General features: G+C 40.4%; 2 protein-coding genes across 16 annotated transcripts in view; one reads left to right on the forward strand and one right to left on the reverse strand.

Moving 5' to 3' along the window:
- The window catches only part of SON (SON DNA and RNA binding protein), a 30186-nt gene extending 28725 nt beyond the window's left edge, over positions 1-1461 (reverse strand). For all 5 annotated transcript variants that reach the window (XM_061134193.1, XM_061134194.1, XM_061134195.1 and 2 more), the window contains exon 1: positions 1323-1461. In XM_061134193.1, the coding sequence (XP_060990176.1) occupies positions 1323-1399 (77 nt within the window). In that variant the 5' untranslated portion in view covers positions 1400-1461. The remainder of the gene's footprint in view (positions 1-1322) is intronic.
- Positions 1462-1592: 131 nt separating this feature from the next.
- GART (phosphoribosylglycinamide formyltransferase, phosphoribosylglycinamide synthetase, phosphoribosylaminoimidazole synthetase) overlaps positions 1593-18557 on the forward strand; it is a 28086-nt gene continuing 11121 nt past the window's right edge. Inside the window, exons 1-14 of one of the 11 annotated variants that reach the window (XM_061134359.1) lie at positions 1593-1687; positions 1992-2089; positions 2903-3109; positions 3230-3306; positions 5421-5606; positions 7663-7758; positions 8235-8409; positions 11360-11471; positions 12459-12527; positions 13257-13382; positions 14337-14424; positions 14628-14713; positions 14874-15042; positions 17698-17929. In XM_061134359.1, the coding sequence (XP_060990342.1) occupies positions 5462-5606; positions 7663-7758; positions 8235-8409; positions 11360-11471; positions 12459-12527; positions 13257-13382; positions 14337-14424; positions 14628-14713; positions 14874-15042; positions 17698-17929 (1298 nt within the window). In that variant the 5' untranslated portion in view covers positions 1593-1687; positions 1992-2089; positions 2903-3109; positions 3230-3306; positions 5421-5461. The other 10 variants (XM_061134360.1, XM_061134358.1, XM_061134357.1 and 7 more) reach the window with 10 other exon arrangements.

Consider the following 18557-nt stretch of genomic DNA (forward strand, 5'->3'; position numbering starts at 1 on the left):
GATCAATAACTACGTGTTTTAAAATTCGTTTCTCTATTTTTTCTAAACCTTCTATAACAATAAAACTTCTAATACAAAACCTAATTTTTAAAAGGTACAGAAACAAGACATTACAACTAGAAAACAAAACTACTTATTGCATGCAACTATCCCCTTAGCTCAGGTCGTTTCTCACCATCCTAAAAATAACTAGCATATGACAAAATTTCAAAAAGCAACTAAATCAATGAATAGATATATTTCCCACTTTAAAAAAATGTATCACGCAAAGAATTCCAGCAAATCTCTATCACTGCCCCATAACCTTATGTTAATTGAAGCGTTCAGTTTACAACTGCGTTTCCGGCTAATTTTCAAATTCACCTCACGTCTGATTCTAGCTCTCAACTTTTAAAACACAACTAACAATGCATTTGAACTCGGAACAAATGTTTACGTTATACAAAGTAAAAATACAAAAAGACAACCACTAAACAACATGACCCACGCGGTTTTCCTTTCTGAGTAAGCAACTATTTCTTTGAAAGTCTCTTCCCAATCAAATTGTGTGGAACCAAGGGTAAACTAGTAGCGATGACAAAAATAGCGTGTTGGTCAAATATGTCAGTTGGGGCAGAGGGAGCAAGAATATTTAGACCAACACACGAACCCCACTTTCCGCTTGCTAAATTGAGTAATTACTAGTAATTCAAAGTTTCCTTCCATCCTCGCCTCGAATATTCTGTCACAATAGCTAACGTTAACTTGAACTGTTTTAATTTAAATTTCTAATCTACCAGACTATTTAGAATGCTACCTGGTGGAAACCACAGGACATTAGAACCCAAATAATCTTATCAAAAGATCCCGACCCCCAAGGAGTCCGAAGCTTGCAATAATAAAGCGTATTTAAGATTACTCAAGAAACGGCCGTTAGACCCCTTTCCGGTCAAAGACACCGGCCGGCGAAATCCGCGGAGGCGGAGAGGGGGAGGGGAAGCGCGGCGGCAGAGCTGAGGAAGGAACTAGGCCCATCCCTGGTGGACAAGCAGGCCTACAGTAGCTAGACGGTAGAGGATGCCCAAACAGGAGAGAAGGCTGAGCATCTTAAATCGGTTCTAGAAGAGAGCCCCTGGGATTACCTCGGAAAGGGCGAAGTTCCTCGCCGGGAAGGGAGGGAGCGGATGGGGGTGGGGGGGGCCGGAAAATGGATCCCAGGCCCAGGCGGGGCTGTAGCCGGGCCTGAGACGAGCAACGACAGCGTCTCTGAAGAAAGGTTCCATGGAGGGCCCCGTGGGGTCCCAGGGGTCCTTTGGGAGCAGAAGAGTCTGAGGAGCGCTTACCTTGAAAGCTCCTGTTGAATTTCCCGGAATTTACTGACCACGAAAGACCTAAAAATCTGCTCGATGTTGGTCGCCATGGCGTCCGCTCCGTTCTCTCAACTCCTCCTCACTAGTCCTCCAGGCTCCCAGCATGCCTCGGGAGGAGGCGCAGCGGCCAATTCCGTCTCTCGCCGTCCTGATTGGCTCCTGTGGGAGAGCCCAGACCGGCACGCTCCGCCTCCGAACCTATCAGCGAGCACGGCCCCGCTCTCCTCCTCTGTTTCTGAGCGTCTAGGGTAGAGCTGCTGACGTTTGCGCCGCGCACGACTGTGTCCGCCATGTTAGTGACTGACGCAGGCGCCATTACAGGAGAAGTCTCTCTCGAGGTGGCTGTGTCAGTTTCAGTTGTCAGTCTTCAAAAGAGTTCGGCGCTGGGGGGGGCGGGGGGGGGTGGTTTAAGAGCCTTATTTAGTCACTAACTACCCGAGATTAAATTCCGAGAGGAAAGGGAGCGGGGAGGGCAACAGGGTGTTCCAACATTCCTGGATGTCTCCGCGTTTCGGCAGGGGAGATCCATCCGGGAAAGCACATTATCAGCGCCTGCCCACAGTACGAAGAATAACGTTTTCATCCCCCCATTTCTCTCCCACGGCATCCTATAATCAGCTTTTTTTTTTTTTTCCATTTTAGCATTGGGCCAGAGGTCACGAGCCAGCTGAGCTCAAACCCTGGTGCATTCTAATCTCGTCAGGAGCCAGGCGCGTCACAAGACTTTTGCACAGTAGCCGGTCAGTTCTGATTCCTAAGCAACACACAAGTAGCTGAACATGGGTTTAGCATTTTGGCGCTCCCCACCCGCCTCAGAGTGCAGGAGGTTCTGGGGGGGGGGGGGGGGGGGAAGAATAGGGATTTTACGTGGCACCTGGTACCACAGAATTAAACACTCTGAACGAGTAGGGCTTAAGAGATTTGCTCCGGAGAGGAGGTTCAGGCCGCGCCCGAGAGCGGGAGGGAATCACTCTTGATTACCTCCGGGTGGGGACCACGGGCCGCGCCAGCCAATGGGGAGGCGAAGCCAGTCGAGGGCGGGGGGAGGGGCGTGCGCACCGGATTCCGCGCGCCCAACTTCCGGCGCGCGTGGCGGGCGTTCAGATCCAGAGGGCTCTACGAGGGTCTACGCGCGGGCCCCGCAGTCCCACTGTGTCGCCGGGTGAGTTTCCTCCGCCTCTCAGTAAAGTTGCTTTACGGTTTGGTTTGGCGGATTTACTCTCAGGAATGAGATGAAACTGTCTGAACCGGTTTGGCTGTAGGATGTTTCATCTTATGCCATGGGTGAAGGTTGGCCATGTGCTTTTTCACTTTAACTGAGGTCTACAACGGGTCTGTCATTTTCTCTGCTCTAGGTGTCAGGGTCCTTTTTGTACCTTTATGCTTTTTTTTTATGTCATGCACCAGAATTGCATATTTTCTTGTTAATTCCGTCCTTTGTCTCTAGGAGGTTACTTAATCCCATTTTGTAGTTGGTTTCTATTATGTGTTATTACCAAGTCTTTTGAAATGGCTTTTCTCGGCTCTCTAATTCTCTTATGTTATTCACTTAGACGACTGAGGTCCAAGAAGGTTAAGTTCCTCCAGGTTTCCCAACTAGTAAGTCTTAACCCAATCCCAGGTCCTCTGACTGAAGGGCTCCTAGCCACTCCTGAATGTACATTCCCTCAGTCTGAGTACTGAAGCTATTTCGGAGATCTACTGCGATAATCCTCTCAGTGCCCCTGTAATTCACACTAATGTCTTCTCTAGATTTAAAGGTATATTTATTTTAAATATTTGAATACACATGGCAAGTCTGTGTTTTCCATTAACCATTTTCCTTTCAGAGATAACATAGTAACTTTTTTTCTTCTTCAAATTTTCAATTGTATCTGAAGCAAAATTGCTTCTGTTGGAATCTCACCCTCTGATCTGTGTGACCTGCAGCAAATTACTCAGCCTAACTGAACCTCAGGTATGTTTATCAGCTAAGTGGGCGTAGTAATCCTATCTACCTTATAGAATTTTAAAATTCAAAGCATTTAGAGTAGCATCTGGCAAGAAGTGCTCAAGAAGTGTTTTTATATTATCAACTTAGATTTTTCTTTAAATATGTAGTCCTAGTATTTCATAAGTAACTGATTTCACTTTTTCCTGTTATCAGTTTGCATTCTACGTAATTAGATGTCTTCTGAAAATTAGTAAATGAATATGACAAATATGACAGATTATTCATTCTTTTGGCTTTCTAGAATTTCTATCCCTGAAGGATCAGTTTAGACAAAAGTAATCAAATGTAGCATGTTAGCATTCTTTTACTACTGAGTGTATGCAGTTGTACTAATTACTTACAAATAAATGACATTTCAATTCTTACTATGCCTCATAAGGCACATTCTTAATTCCATCCTGTAAGATGCATAGAAATTGAATTGCAGACAGTAAGAGCTTAACCAAGGTCACATGGTAACTTGAGGGAGAGATAGTTGCCCATCCTGCTCAGGATCAGATGCCAGAACTAAATGAGATGTGTTTAAATTTGATTTCTGCCTTCTCCACCAATTTCCTTTGGGAGGAGGGGGCTGCTGCATCCCCTGGGCTTAGCTGCCCTTTGACACGTGGTGGGATCTTCATTCCCCAACCAGGAATGAAATGCGCATCCCCTGCATTGGAAGGCAGATTCTTAACCACTGGACCACCAGGGAAGTCCCTTTGCCAGTTTTCTAGCATATTGCACTTAAAAAAAAAAAAAAAGATTTATTTACTTATTTGTATTTTTGCCTGCACTGGATCTTTTTTGTTTTGCTTTTGCTTTCTCTAGTTGCAAAGAGCAGGGTCTACTCTTTGTTATAGTGTATGGGCCTTTCATCGTGGTTGCTTCTCTTGTTTTGGAGCAGGGCCTCTAAGGTGAAGGGGCCCAGAAGGGCTCCCAGGCTCTAGAATGCTACCTCAGCGTCACACACACGCTTAGTTGATCCAAGGCATGTGGGATCTTCCCATACCAGGGATCAAACCTGTTTCTCCTGCATTGGCAGGTAGATTCTTAACCACTACACCACCAGGGAAGCCCTACACCAACTTCTTAAATGGGGATCAGCAGACTATAGCTCTTCATGCCAGTCCTTCCTACTGCCTCTGTGTGTGTGTGTGTGTGTTAGCTCTTCATGCCAGTCCTTCCTACTGCCTGTGTGTGTGTGTGTGTGTGTGTTAGTCACTCAGTCATGTCCTACTCTCTGCGACCCCATGGATGGCAGCCTATCAAGCTCCTCTGCCCATGGAATTCTCCAGGCAAGAATACTGGAGTGGGTTGCCATTTACCTGTTCTTGTACAGTTCACTAAATGAGAATAATTTTTATGTTGTTAAATGGTTAGGGGAAAAAAAGAAAAAGTGATGTTTCTGTGACAGTTATGCAAAATTCAAATTGCTTATTTCCATAAATAAAGTTTTATTGAAACATAGCCACACTTAATTCTTCATAAACCTCTTACAGCTTCTTGTTGCTTAGAGCAGAAATAGGCAAACTATGACCTACAGCCCATGCCTGTTTTATGTAAGTTTTTGCTGAGCATAGCTAGGCCACATTTGTCTCTTGTCCAAGGCTGCTGTTTGTGCTACAATGGCAGAGTTCAGTAATTGCAACAGAGACTATATGGCCATCAGAATTTATTTATTTATTTGGCTGCATCGGGTCTTCTTTGTGGCGCATAGGCTTCTCTCTAGCTGTGGCGCTCGAGCTGCTGCACAGTAGTATATTGTGCACGCAAGCTACCCAGCATGTGGTGTCTTAGTTCCCTGGCCAGGGATCAAACCCATGTCCCCCACGTTGGAAGATGGATTCTTAACCACTGGAACAACATTAAGACTCATTTTTAACTGAGGTTTGATGATTATTAAATCTTCTAAAAGTGAAGCCCTAAAAAGGGTGATTGTTTGTAGTTGTGTTTTTTTGTTGTTTTTTTTTAAATCAAGCTCTTTAGGCCAGTCTGCCTTATTTCTAAAGTACCATGCTAATCCTTAAGAGTACAATCATATTTCTTAAATTATGAATCCCAGTTTAAAACGGTCAACTGTGGTTTTCTTTCTGCAGCTTTCATCTTCCTGCTGAATTCCTGCTTTGCAGATAGTGCAATGGCAGCCCGAGTACTTGTCATTGGCAGTGGAGGACGGGAACACACACTGGCCTGGAAACTTGCACAGTCTACTCATGTCAAACAAGTGTTGGTTACCCCAGGAAATGCAGGCACTGCCTGCTCTGAGAAGATTTCAAATACTGGTAATCACTTTTTTTAAGTAAAAGTGAACAATTGTAAATGATAAACTGTCAACCACATCTGTTCTTTTTAAGAGTCAATCGCTGTTCAGATTTCAATGCTTTGCTTAACTCAAAAATGTATATGGTTATTTGAATAGTTGCCGTGTATTATAAATTTAAGGTATCCTGTTGTTCAGTATAGCACTTCCTTACCTTAAATTAGTTTAAACCTTTAAACATGTCTAATAAGAAAGTCACAAAGCAGTACCTAATACAGATTCAAGGTGTTTGGATATATGTTTTGGGGAATGAAAAATTGAGCAGTGCTATTAAATGTAAGTTCTGCTAATTTTTATTTCATAATAGATCTCAGCCTTTATCTCTTCCACTGGTGAATATAAGACGGTGATCAATTCTTATGCTGCATTAAACTTTCCAGTAAATTGTCATAGTAGTTAGCATAAAACTCAAACTCCTTACTGTTGCTTACAAAACCTGTTGTGATCTGGCCTCTCTACCTTTCCAGCCTGATCTTTTGTATTCTTTGTTTTCTTTTCTCGGTGCTCTATCCATGTAGTCGTGGCAGTTTCCCAAACAGAGCTGCCTTGCACTTTGTTCTCAAACCCAGCACGACTGGCTCCTCATCATTCAGGTCTCAACTTACGTTACCTCCTCAAAGAGGACTATCCTAAAGTGAACTGTTACCTGTGTCTTCTTTTACTTTTCTCTTGTCTGTCTCTTTTCTTCACGTCCCTCCTGGAACAGAAGCTCTAAAATGTAAACTGCATGAAGGCAAGGAACTCGCCTGTCTGATTTTGCACTGTGTGCACTGTACCTAGTACTCTGCATGGCATGTAGTATTTACAGGGAGAACATAAATCCAGTGAGCCACGAACTGGGAGATGATTGTGTACATGGGACCACAGATAAGAGATAAATAAGAAAATATCTGCTTCCCTGGGATCTCAGCTCTGCGAGTGAGGTTTTTTTGTTTTGTTTGTTTTGTTTTGTTTTTAAGTATTGGCACATTTTATCTGGCTGCAATTGCTGTTACATGGACCAGCCCGTGAAAATCTCCCAAGACTGTCATGAAACTTCCATCACTTGTATTCACAGGTTAGGTGTGTCATCTTCCTTTGCTGTGCTGAGGAAGTTGGCTCTGCTCGGCCCAGTTGTGTTTGCACCTACTAACCCAGAGTTCATGGTATCCATCCTTATCCCACTCAGGCAGTTTCTGTACACTGAGAACTTTACTTTTCTGCACTTACTCCTTGCACATCACAAACACCACATATGTGCAGAGTAATTCGAGACTTCAGCCAGATTAAGAATGGTGGCCCAGATACAGTGAAGTGGAAGAGTGCCTATAAAACCAACTCATGCTCAGTATATGGCTGAACCCACTACTACTTAGAACTCCATTGAGAAAGAAGATTAACCTCGTTGGTAGGTTGGGAAAGTGAGGAAGGTCATAAAATCATCATTCTATTCTTAGCTTAAACATCTTTGCACAAAGAGCCCCTGCCTGGCTTAGTCAGAAATAGCCTCCCAATTTACTTCACATCAGATTTGCCTAACTTTATTAGTTTGCTTGGATAGTCATAACCCAGCATTCCCATAGTGACATATAAGCATCCTAAGTTTAGGAACCCTGTTTGTATATATGTCTTAACTCAGTGACTAGGACAGTTATCTAGCACATAGTAATTTTTAGTAAATCTTGAATGAAAGACATTTAAAAGGCCAGTTTCTGAGTATATTCTCTGATACACTGTTTTGTTTATAATCAGCACTAGTGACGTGAACACTACAATCAAGAGAGTACAGCTCTTGGGAAACTTACTCAGTTCTCTGTCAATGTAGTGATAACAGAGAACTCAACTTTGTTGGTTAGCCTAATGTACTCTGCTCTGAATTTTTCATGGTGAAACTCTCCTTCACCAGTAAAAGAAAATCAACAATTGATAGGCATACAAGAGTATAGTACTTAGACTTCAGCAAGACACTTACTTACTATACCTTAAACAAAGTATGTTTATATAAACAAGATGGGTTTGTTTCTTTTATGTTTTCACAGACATCTCAATCAGTGATCACACTGCCCTTGCACAGTTCTGCAAAGATGAGAAAATTGAATTTGTAGTTGTTGGACCAGAGGCACCTCTAGCTGCTGGTAAAGTTCATTTCTATTTATTGTTATGATTTATACAGTGCCAACAGGAGCTTACAGATCATCTAATCTAATACATTTTACAGATGAGGTTTCCTAATACAGTATTACCTTGGAAAAAGTTTTTACCCTCTTGAGATTTATGGAGTCTAGAATTTTTTTTCTCCCAAGCATTACTATTGTGGATAATATAAATAATAATATGAGAAAATTTGAACGAGAGATCAAATTTGCAGCCATGACAAATACTTTGTTTTATTCTGCTCTGTTCATGTATTTGAATATAACATAAATTTTTGTTGTACTTGAATCACGTGCAAGTAGCATTTTGTTATATCCTGTAGAAAACATGAAAAATGTTCATGTTTCCTACTCTCTACCATCTGACTTACCTCAGTGTAGCTTTAGTCTAATCCTAATTCTTCAGAATGAAAAGGCCCTGCAGAGACCTGACTAAGGCTGCTTATTTCCATCACTAGGAATTGTTGGGAACCTGAACTCTGTGGGAGTTCGGTGCTTTGGCCCCACAGCAGAAGCAGCTCAGTTAGAGTCCAGCAAGAGATTTGCCAAAGAGTTTATGGACCGACACGGAATCCCAACTGCAAGATGGAGAGCTTTCATTAAACCTGAAGAAGCCTGTGACTTCATTATGAGGTAGATAGAAGACAGCCTGTGAAAGGCAGCTGTCTTGTTATCATACTGGAATGTAAGAGTCACTGTTACAAGTTTATAGTAAGGTAGTTCTAGGGGAAAACTCATAGAATATAGATTGCCTTTTTCCAACATCAAAATAAAATTGAGATTTACTCTTGTGGCCTTGCAGAAGGATACGCTTTTAAACAATTCTGCTGAATAGTTTATAGGGGGAAAGGATACATTTGGTTCTGTAGTCATGCAGTGTTAGCCAAATTGACACAGTGGCATCTTACAACATAAAGGGTATGGATTTTTTTTTTTTTTTTTTTTCATAAATAACTAGAGAGAAGAATCATCACTTGGCCTCCTGCCATCACTGCTCAATCCTAAATCTTGAAATTAAACATCCTGTTCTTTATTTTATGGAAAACATTGAGCAATAAATGAATGTTGGAAGATACATGCTTTTGCCTTTTTTGTGTTGACACATCTAGCTACATTGTATGTTTTCATGTTCAGTCGCTCAGTTATGTCCAACTCTTTGCGACCCCGTGAACTGCAGTACACCAGGCCTCCCTGTCCATCACCAACTCCCAGAGTTTACTCAAACTTATGTTCGTTGAGTCTGTGATGCCATCCAACCATCTCATCCTCTGTCGACCCCTTCTCCCGCCTTCATTTTCCCAGCATCAGGGTCTTTTCCAATGAGTCAATTCTTTGCATCAGGTGGCCAAAGTATTGGAGTTTCAGCTTCAACATCAGTTCTTCCAATGAATATTCAGTACTGATTTCCTTTAGGATGGACGGGTTGGATCTCCTTGCAGCCCAAGGGACTCTCAAGAGTCTTCTCCAACACCACAGTTCAAAAGCATCAATTCTTCAGCACTCAGCTTTCTTTGTAGTCCAACTCTCACATCCATACATGACCACTGGAAAAACCATAGCTTTGACTAGATGGACCTTTGTGGGCAAAGTGATGTCTCTGCTTTTTAATAGGCTGTCTTGATCGGTCATAACTTTTCTTCCAAGGAGCCAGTGTCTTTTAATTTCATGGCTGCAGTCACCATCTGCAGTGATTTTGGAGCCCAAAAAAATAAAGTCTGACACTGTTTGCAGTGTTTCCCATCTATTTGCCATGAAGTGATGGGACTGGATGCCATGATCTTAGTTTTCTGAATGCTGAGTTTTAAGCCAACTTTTTCACTCTCCTCTTTCAATTTCATTAAGAGGCTCTTTAGTTCTTCTTCGCTTTCTGCCATAAGGGTGGTATCATCTCCTTGTCTGAGGTTATTGATATTTCTCCTGGCAGTCTTGATTCCAGCTTGTGCTTCTTCCAGCCCAGCATTTCTCATGATGCACTCTGCATATAAGTTAAATAAGCAGGGTGACAATATACAGCCTTGACGTACTCCTTTCTCGATTTGGAACCAGTCTGTTGTTCCATGTCCAGTTCTAACTGCTGCTTCCTGACCTGCATACAGGTTTCTCAAGAGGCATGTCAGGTGGTCTGGTATTCCCATCTCTTTCAGAATTTTCCACAGTTTGTTGTGATCCATACAGTCAAAGGCTTTGGCATAGTCAATAAAACAGAAGTAGACGTTTCTGAAACTCTTTTTTCGATGATCCAGCAAATGTTGGCAATTTGATCTTTGGTTCCTCTGTCTTTTCTAAATCCAGCTTGAACATCTAGAAGTTCACAGTTCACGTACTGTTGAAGCCTGGCTTGGAGAATTTTGAGCATTACTTTGCTAGTGTGTGAGATGAATGCAATTGTGTGGTAGTTTGAGCATTCTTTGGTATTGCCTTTCTTTGGGATTTGGATGGAAACACCTTTTCAAGTCCTGTGGCCACTGCTGAGTTTTCCAAATTTGCTGGCATATTGAGTGCAGCACTTGCACAGCATCATCTTTTAAGATTTGGAATAGCTCAACTGGAATTCCATCACCTCTACTAGTTTTGTTCATAATGATGCTTCCTAAGTCCCACTTGACTTTGCATTCCAGGATGTCTGGCTCTAGGTTAGTGATCACACCATTGTGATTATCTGGGTCGTGAAGCTTTTTTTGTATAGTTCTTTTGTGTATTCTTGCCACCCACCTCTTCTTAATATCTTCTGCTTCTGTTAGGTCCATACCATTTCTGTCGTTTATTGTGCCCATCTTTACATGAAATGTTCCCTAATTTTCTTGAAGAGATCTCTAGTCTTTCCCATTCTATTGTTTTCCTCTATTTCTTTGCATTGATCACTGAGGAAGGCTTCTCTCTCCTTGCTATTCTTTGGAACTCTGCATTCAAATGGGTATATCTTTGTTTTTTCCTTTGCCTTTCGCTTCTCCTCTTTTCAGGCCTCCTCAGACAACCATTTTGCCTTTTTGCATTTCTTTTTCTTGGGAATGGTCTTGATCCCTGCCTCCTGTACAATGTCACGAACCTCCGATCCATAGTTTTCGTTTTAGTTATTCTTATTTATTCTTTATTCTACATTGAAATTTATTGTTTTCCAGTAGCCAGATTCCTTGGACATAACAATTTAGTTAGTTACTTTGGGTAAGTCTCCTGGAGATCCAGGTCTACTCAACAGAAAAAACTACCAACAACAGTTTCTTACATGTACTTGGAGAAGTTATGTATCCCTGCTTATATTGGTCTATGATTCACTACTTTGTATCTTAAAGATCATTCCTTATGCATGCTATACTGCTGCTATTTTTTCCACCAAAGATTTGTTGATAAGCTCTCAGGGTAGGTGAGAAAAGGAAAATCGTATGTACCATATGATCACAGGTAACTACAGAGGAATACAGAAGAAAAGAATCCTGACATGAAGTACATCAAAATGGTGTTGGCTGTTTTTTTTCTTTCTGCTTTTTAGTTGTTGCTGTAGAATATCATCACAAGATCTGAAAGTGTTTTAAACTTTTGAATCGTAAGGATTTACTGAATATTGAAACTTCCTCTGTCTTCACAGTGCAGACTTCCCTGCTTTGGTTGTGAAGGCCAGTGGTCTTGCAGCTGGGAAAGGGGTAATTGTTGCCAAGAGCAAAGAGGAGGCCTGTGAAGCTGTCAGGGAGATTATGCAGGTAAGTTGATCCTTCTGAAAAACGTTCATAATTTTCTAGTCACACTGGATAACTATTCCCAATTTTGCAAATACTTACAAATTCTTATCCTCAAGATGAGGAAAATGCATAGTAGTCACTGTTCATAATACTATGTATTATAATTCATCTCTGTAAAGACAAGTATCTGTTCTTGGTGTCTCAAGTCTAAGAAAAGTGAAACAATGATAATATATATTGCTTTTTATTTTAATATATTTCGCTTTTTTTTTTTTTTTTTTTAACGAAATAAAAGTAGTATTTTTGGCTGCACTGGGTCTTCACTGCCACACACAGGCTTTGACGGCTGGCAGGTGGCCACTCCTCACTGTGGGGCCCGGGCCTCTTGCTGTGGAGCACAGACTCCAGGCACATGGGCTTCCGCAGTTGCAGCACACAGGCTCAGTAGTTATGGCACGGGGGCTTAGCTACTCTGCAGCATGCAGGACTCTCCCAGACCAGGGATTGAACCCGGGACCCCCACACTGGCAAGCAGATTCCCAATCACTGGACCACCAGGGAAGCCCCTAATGTTTTGCTTTTATGATCCATCTTGGTTGTTTTGGGTTTCTCCATCTTTTGGAAATCTGCTTTCACAGACGCCACGGTATAATTACTATAACCAAACATAATTGTAATCGGAAATAAGAGTTAAGAAGTGATGATGGAAAAAAAAAAAGAAGTGATGATGAAAACATCTGTTTTTCTGTTGCCTTATTGAACCTGGAAAGGTGGCTACCCAGGAGGATTCTAATGATGTATTTATTTCTTCTGTACCAGTGCTAACTCTACATCGTTGCCACTTTACAAATAGGAGACATTGATATGTTCCTATGCAGCTTTCAGAAAGGGAAAGAGAAATTATAAACTAGTGCATTGGTCCATTATACAAATGGTGCAAAATGACAGCAGCCGATTAAATAAGGAATGAAAGCTTATGATTTCTCTTTGTTTTTTATCTCCAATAAGGGTAAAGCTTTTGGAGAAGCAGGAGAAACAGTTGTCATTGAAGAACTTCTTGAAGGAGAAGAGGTGTCTGTACGTATATCCATCTTTTGAACTTACATAGAGTATACGCTCTGTTATCTGATTTATGATCCCCAAAAAAGGCTTGATTTGTTCTGGTTGCTTCAACCAAGAGCATAAACTGAGCAATACAAAGGAATTTGTATGTGTTTAGTATTTTGGATACAAATGAAAAAGTAATTTATCTTCTTTTAATCACCCCTAGTGTATCAGTAGGGGAACTGGACTTATATCACACATTATTTAAAGACGGAGACGGTTGAACTATTTTATTTTTGGGAGTAGCTTGACTTGCCCCTTGACCAACCTAGCCCAAAAACTACAGATCCTTCAGAATTGAATATACAAAATCTTTTGATACTTGATCTAGGAAAGTTATTTATGTTTTAAATCACTTTACTGATCACCAGCCCAGGTGGGATGCATGAGACAAGTGCTCGGGCCTGGTGCACTGGGAAGACCCAGAGGACTCGGGTGGAGAGGGAGGTGGGAGGGGGGATCGGGATGGGGAATACGTATAAATCTATGGCTGATTCATATCAATCTATGACAAAACCCACTGAAATGTTGTGAAGTAATTAGCCTCCAACTAATTAAAAAAAAAAAAAAGATAAATAAATCACTTTACTTAAAAACTCTCTAACTGGAGTTAAGGTATGTATAGTTCTCCTTATTAAATTTTTTTTTTTTTTTTACCTTTTTGGCATTTAAGGTTAAGTGGACTGTTTGTTTTTTCCGCAGTGTCTGTGCTTCACTGATGGACGGACTGTGGCCCCCATGCCACCAGCACAGGACCATAAGCCACTGCTGGAGGGCGATCAGGGCCCCAACACTGGGGGAATGGGCGCCTACTGTCCAGCCCCTCAGGTAGTCATCATTTAGTCTTTGCAAAGAACTCTTAAGACACTTTTCCTTTTTCCGGTTTGTTTTTGTGTTTTTTTTTTCCTGTAAATGACATCATGAAGTGAAGTGAAATCGCTCAGTCGTGTCCGACTCTTTGTGACCTTATGGGCTGTAGCCTACCAGGCTTCCCCGTCTATGGGATTTTCCAGGCAAGAGTACTGGAGTGGGTTGCCATTTCCTTCTCGAGTAAATGACATTACTAATCAGCAAATTGGTTTTCCTGATAAATGAAAAATATCTTTTATGGTCTCACTCTAAAACTAACCTTTTCTAAAAGCCTTTGTGGAACTAACTTAAGTTGGGATTAAACAGATCCTTACAGCCCCTCCTTTCTTTTCTACACCCTGTTTTTACCCCTTGAGCCAATTATAATCTGAAATTAATTATGCACCTTTGGATATCCAGGGCCCAACAATAAGTGCTCAGTAAGAGTGGGTGTGGTTCATCAAGAAGCAAGTCAGGAAAAAAAAAAAGCAAGTCAGACTATCATTTGTTCTTCTCTTTCTACTATAATGGATAAAGTATGTTTCCACACAATTCCTGGACAGTTTTATGAAAAATCTGCATTGAGTATATTATAAATAGCACTTAGAAACTGAAATTTCATTTCACTGATAGTTATAATTGTTTGTGTGAATAACATGGTGCCTTTTTTATATTTTTCTTAACTAAAAGATTAAGAAACAAACATGGTTTCCTTTAGACTTTATGTATTAAAACTACCATTTGGTGAAAATGATTTTAATATAAGAACTCTAGCTCTGATTTCTATAAATAATTTTATAAACTCTAGATTTTCAACTTACAGGCTTATGAGGTATGCAGACTATATTGAAGTATACAAAGGAGCCTCAATGTGGGTGAGGACTTTTTTAGTTTAATACCAATTACATTTAAATACTTCTCTGTATTCCCCAGGTTTCTAAGGATTTGTTGCTAAAAATTAAAAATACCATTCTTCAGAGGACAGTGGATGGCATGCAGAAGGAGGGTATGCCGTACATAGGTAAGCACATGGATGTCGTTGTGGACATGATTCATGGAGGAAGTTTACAGAATTTTCCCTTTGTTTTAAACCACCTTTTTATTGACCACTGTTGTAACATTGGTTATGGTCATTCTGAAACCTTGAGTCTGTATTCTAAATTGCATAGTCACAATACAGTGTCTGCATTAAAGATTTTTTTTTTTTTTTCTTTTTTAATGAAGGTGTCCTCTATGCTGGTATAATGTTGACCAAGAACGGCCCCAAAGTTCTGGAGTTTAATTGCCGTTTCGGTGATCCAGAGTGCCAAGTGAGTAAAAAAGATGTGTGGTATTTTAATCTTGGGATTTTTCAGCCTTAAAATAATTACCTTTGATAACTATAATGCAAATTCTGGTATTTCAGTGAATAAAATGTCCCAGGAGAATTGAAATTTCTCTCAGTTATCATATTGATTGTGTTTTTTCCAGGTGATCCTCCCACTTCTTAAAAGTGATCTTTATGAAGTGATCCAGTCTACCTTAGATGGTCTGCTCTGCACATCTCTGCCTGTTTGGCTGGACAACTGTGCTGCTGTAACTGTGGTCATGGCAAGTAAAGGTTATCCAGGAGACTACAGCAAGGGTGTAGAGATAACAGGTGAACATCAGAGAATGCAAGGTTGGAGAACAATGTGAACAGTACCGCAGTAGGCCTTTGTCCCATGCAAAGCTCCCTCTAAGGGTATGAGGCCATCAGTAACTATTCACGGATTCTTCACATAACTCTGTTGCTTGTTGCTTGGATATGAGTATCCAGAATCTAAAATTGCTGTATTTAGGAACTGCTATCCATTTCCCTTTCTGCACAATGAAGACTTAAGTGGGCCTAGCCCAGTTTCTGGAGAATCACCCAGTCCTGCCTTTCTCGTCCATCCTCCGAGAGCCAGTAAGATAATAAGAATATATGACAGTCAGAGGAACATTAGTATAAACTACATCAGTTCAGTCGCATCCGACTCTTTGCGACCCCATGCACCGCAGCACACCAGGCCTCCCTGTCCATCACCAACTCCCAGAGTTTACCCAAACTCATGTCCATTGAGTCAGTGATGCCACCCAACCATCTCATCCTCTGTCATCCCTTTCTCCTGCCTTCAGTCTTTCCCAGCATCAGGGTCTTTTCAGATGAGTCAGCTCTTCGCGTCAGGTGGCCAAAGTATTGGAGCTTCAACATCAGTCCTTCCAGTGAACACCCAGGACTGATTTCTTTTAGGATAGACAGGTTGGATCTCCTTGCAGTCCAAGGGACTCTCAAGAGTCTTCTCCAACACCACAGTGACTACTGGAAAAACATACATACATGTTTTTGGAAACATGACTACTGGAAAAACCATAGCCTTGACTAGACAGACCTTTGTTGACAAAGTAATGTCTCTGCTTTTTAATATGCTTTGATAAAGCATATTAAATTTGAAATGTAAATTTGAATTGTAAATTTCAGATTTCAGGGTGTGATCTCTGATCAGAGATTAACCCCTCCCCCAGTTTGCAGTATACCCCATAGTCATTTTGATGGCAGAATTAAAGCAGTTTCAGAACTATAGCCTTCTCTTCTGTTTCTCTTTATAGGAGGTGAGGCATCTATCAATAGTTAAATGATTGTAACCAATTTATATGTAAGTCAGTGTTTTAAAATGGTAAATAAGTTCCAGACACCCTATTTACTGTCTTACCCAGACAGGAAGTCCTTTGCCCTGTAAATACCACACATGGTAACTGGGCAGTTAGGAACTGATTGCCTTTTAAAACAAAGAAAGGGAAGGGATAGAAACAAGGTCTTTGTATTGGTGAAATTTCCCTAAGGTTTTAGTGACAAGTGTAATAGTTTCTGATGCTCCAATATTGGATGTTACTGACACCACCAGATATTTGGGTATCTATGACTAAATGCCCCTATCTTTTTTTTTTTTCATTTATTTTTATTAGTTGGAGGCTAATTACTTTACAATATTGAAGTGGCTTTTGTCATACATTGACATGAATCAGCCATGGAGTTAACATGTATTCCCCATCCCGATCCCCCCTCCCACCTCCCTCTCCACCCGATTCCTCTGGGTCTTCCCAGTGCACCAGGCCTGGGCACTTGTCTCATGCATCCTACCTGGGCTGGTGATCTGTTTCACCATAGATAATATACATGTTTCGATGCTGTTCTTTCTAAACATCCCACCCTCGCCTTCTCCCACACAGTCCAAAAGTCTGTTCTGTACATCTGTGTCTCTTTTTCTGTTTTGCATATAGGGTTATCATTACCATCTTTCTAAATTCCATATATATGTGTTAGTATGCTGTAATTTTCTTTATCTTTCTGGCTTACTTCACTCTGTATAATGGGCTCCAGTTTCATCCATCTCATTAAAACTGATTCAAATGAATTCTTTTTAACGGCTGAGTAATATTCCATGGTGTATATGTACCACAGCTTCCTTATCCGTTCGTCTGCTGATGGGCATCTAGGTTGCTTCCATGTCCTGGCTATTATAAACAGTGCTGCGATGAACATTAGGGTGCACGTCTATCTTTCAGATCTGGTTTCCTTGGTGTGTATGCCCAGAAGTGGTATTGCTGGGTCATATGTAAATGCCCCTATCTTATACAAACACCAAGAGAAGACACAATATTATAAACCACTGTACTTCAATTAAAAAACTTTTTTTTTTAACTGATACAGAAAAAATTTAATAGATTACCAAATACGGTGCTAAAAGAGAAAAGGAAAAAGACAAACTGAGGATATAAAAAACTTTTTTAATAGGTTATCTTTGTATGAATTGTCCATTGCATAATTTAGAAAATATAGTTTAATAATGTTTAAAAAGGAAAAGCAACCTTATCTAGTTGGCTGTGGTAAAGCAAAAAAGTTCTTTTACTCTTCAGTAAAAAGTGATCAGGATTTATTCATTGATGTTTAAGTTTTTTACTTTTCAGGACAATATAATTGCATTTCTAGTACCAAACTTTTCATAGCTTGCCTTTTTTTTTTCCCCTTCATTGAAATAATCATTCTTACATGAGATCTATGATAACCCAAAGCTTTAGTGTAATACAGTTATCACCCTAGAGCAGAACAGGCTGTTCATATGAGGAAGGGTCAATTTACTGTTACATCACATAATTCCTTTCTGTTAGGATTCTTGTGAAAATTCACTTAAGTGAAATAAAGATTTTATTTTTAAAAAACCCTTTCGAATTAAATAAGCCAGAATGTATAATATTATTGTAATTGATGTATCAAATATGCTCTCTCTTACAGGGTTTCCTGAGGCTCAGGCTTTAGGACTGGAGGTGTTCCAAGCAGGCACTGCCCTAAAAGATGGCAAGGTGGTGACGAACGGGGGTAGGGTCCTTACTGTCACGGCCATCAGGGGAAATCTCATCTCAGCCCTTGAAGAAGCCAGGAAAGGACTTGCCACTATAAAGTTTGAGGGAGCTGTTTATAGGAAAGACATCGGCTTTCGAGCCATAGCTTTCCTCCAACAACCCAGGTAAACTTGTGACCCAGGTGATCACAGCACAGCTTTAGAACTGGCAGAGATGGTGATGTAGAAAACTCCACTGAACCTGAACTAAGGCATTCTGTATTTTGAACTCTGAAACTGATCCAATTTTGATTTGCATTTAGTTTGACTCAAAAGTATTAGTTATATTCAAATGAAATGGAAAAAACTTCATGGTAGCTCATATTTGAAATGTGCTATTAAAAGGTTTTTTTCACATACATTTTAGGTGTATGCAATCAGCTGTCAGTTATTCATCAAGAAAAATATGGGAAGGGATTTTTATTCCTTGAGTTATCATATTTACATATTACTATTATATATATCTTAGTCGTCCTGATTTTGTCAAAACAATTTGAGATGAAAATATTGGTTATCTTTACAGCTTTGATTATACTATAACTTTTACCATTTCATTTGGTCACTGCATTTATATTACTGAAGTATATTTCATAACTTCACTTACTGTCATATACAGCTATTCCGATAGGCAGATAACTTTATATAATTGAATTGTTTTAATTTAACATAAAAATAACATGCTAAAATTTGATTTTTTTAACTTTTAAAATGACTAGATTCTGGGCCTTCCCTGGTGGTCCAGTGGTTGAGACTT

This window comes from Dama dama, chromosome 31 (assembly GCF_033118175.1).
Source record: "Dama dama isolate Ldn47 chromosome 31, ASM3311817v1, whole genome shotgun sequence".
In the NCBI taxonomy this organism is placed as follows: domain Eukaryota; kingdom Metazoa; phylum Chordata; class Mammalia; order Artiodactyla; family Cervidae; genus Dama; species Dama dama.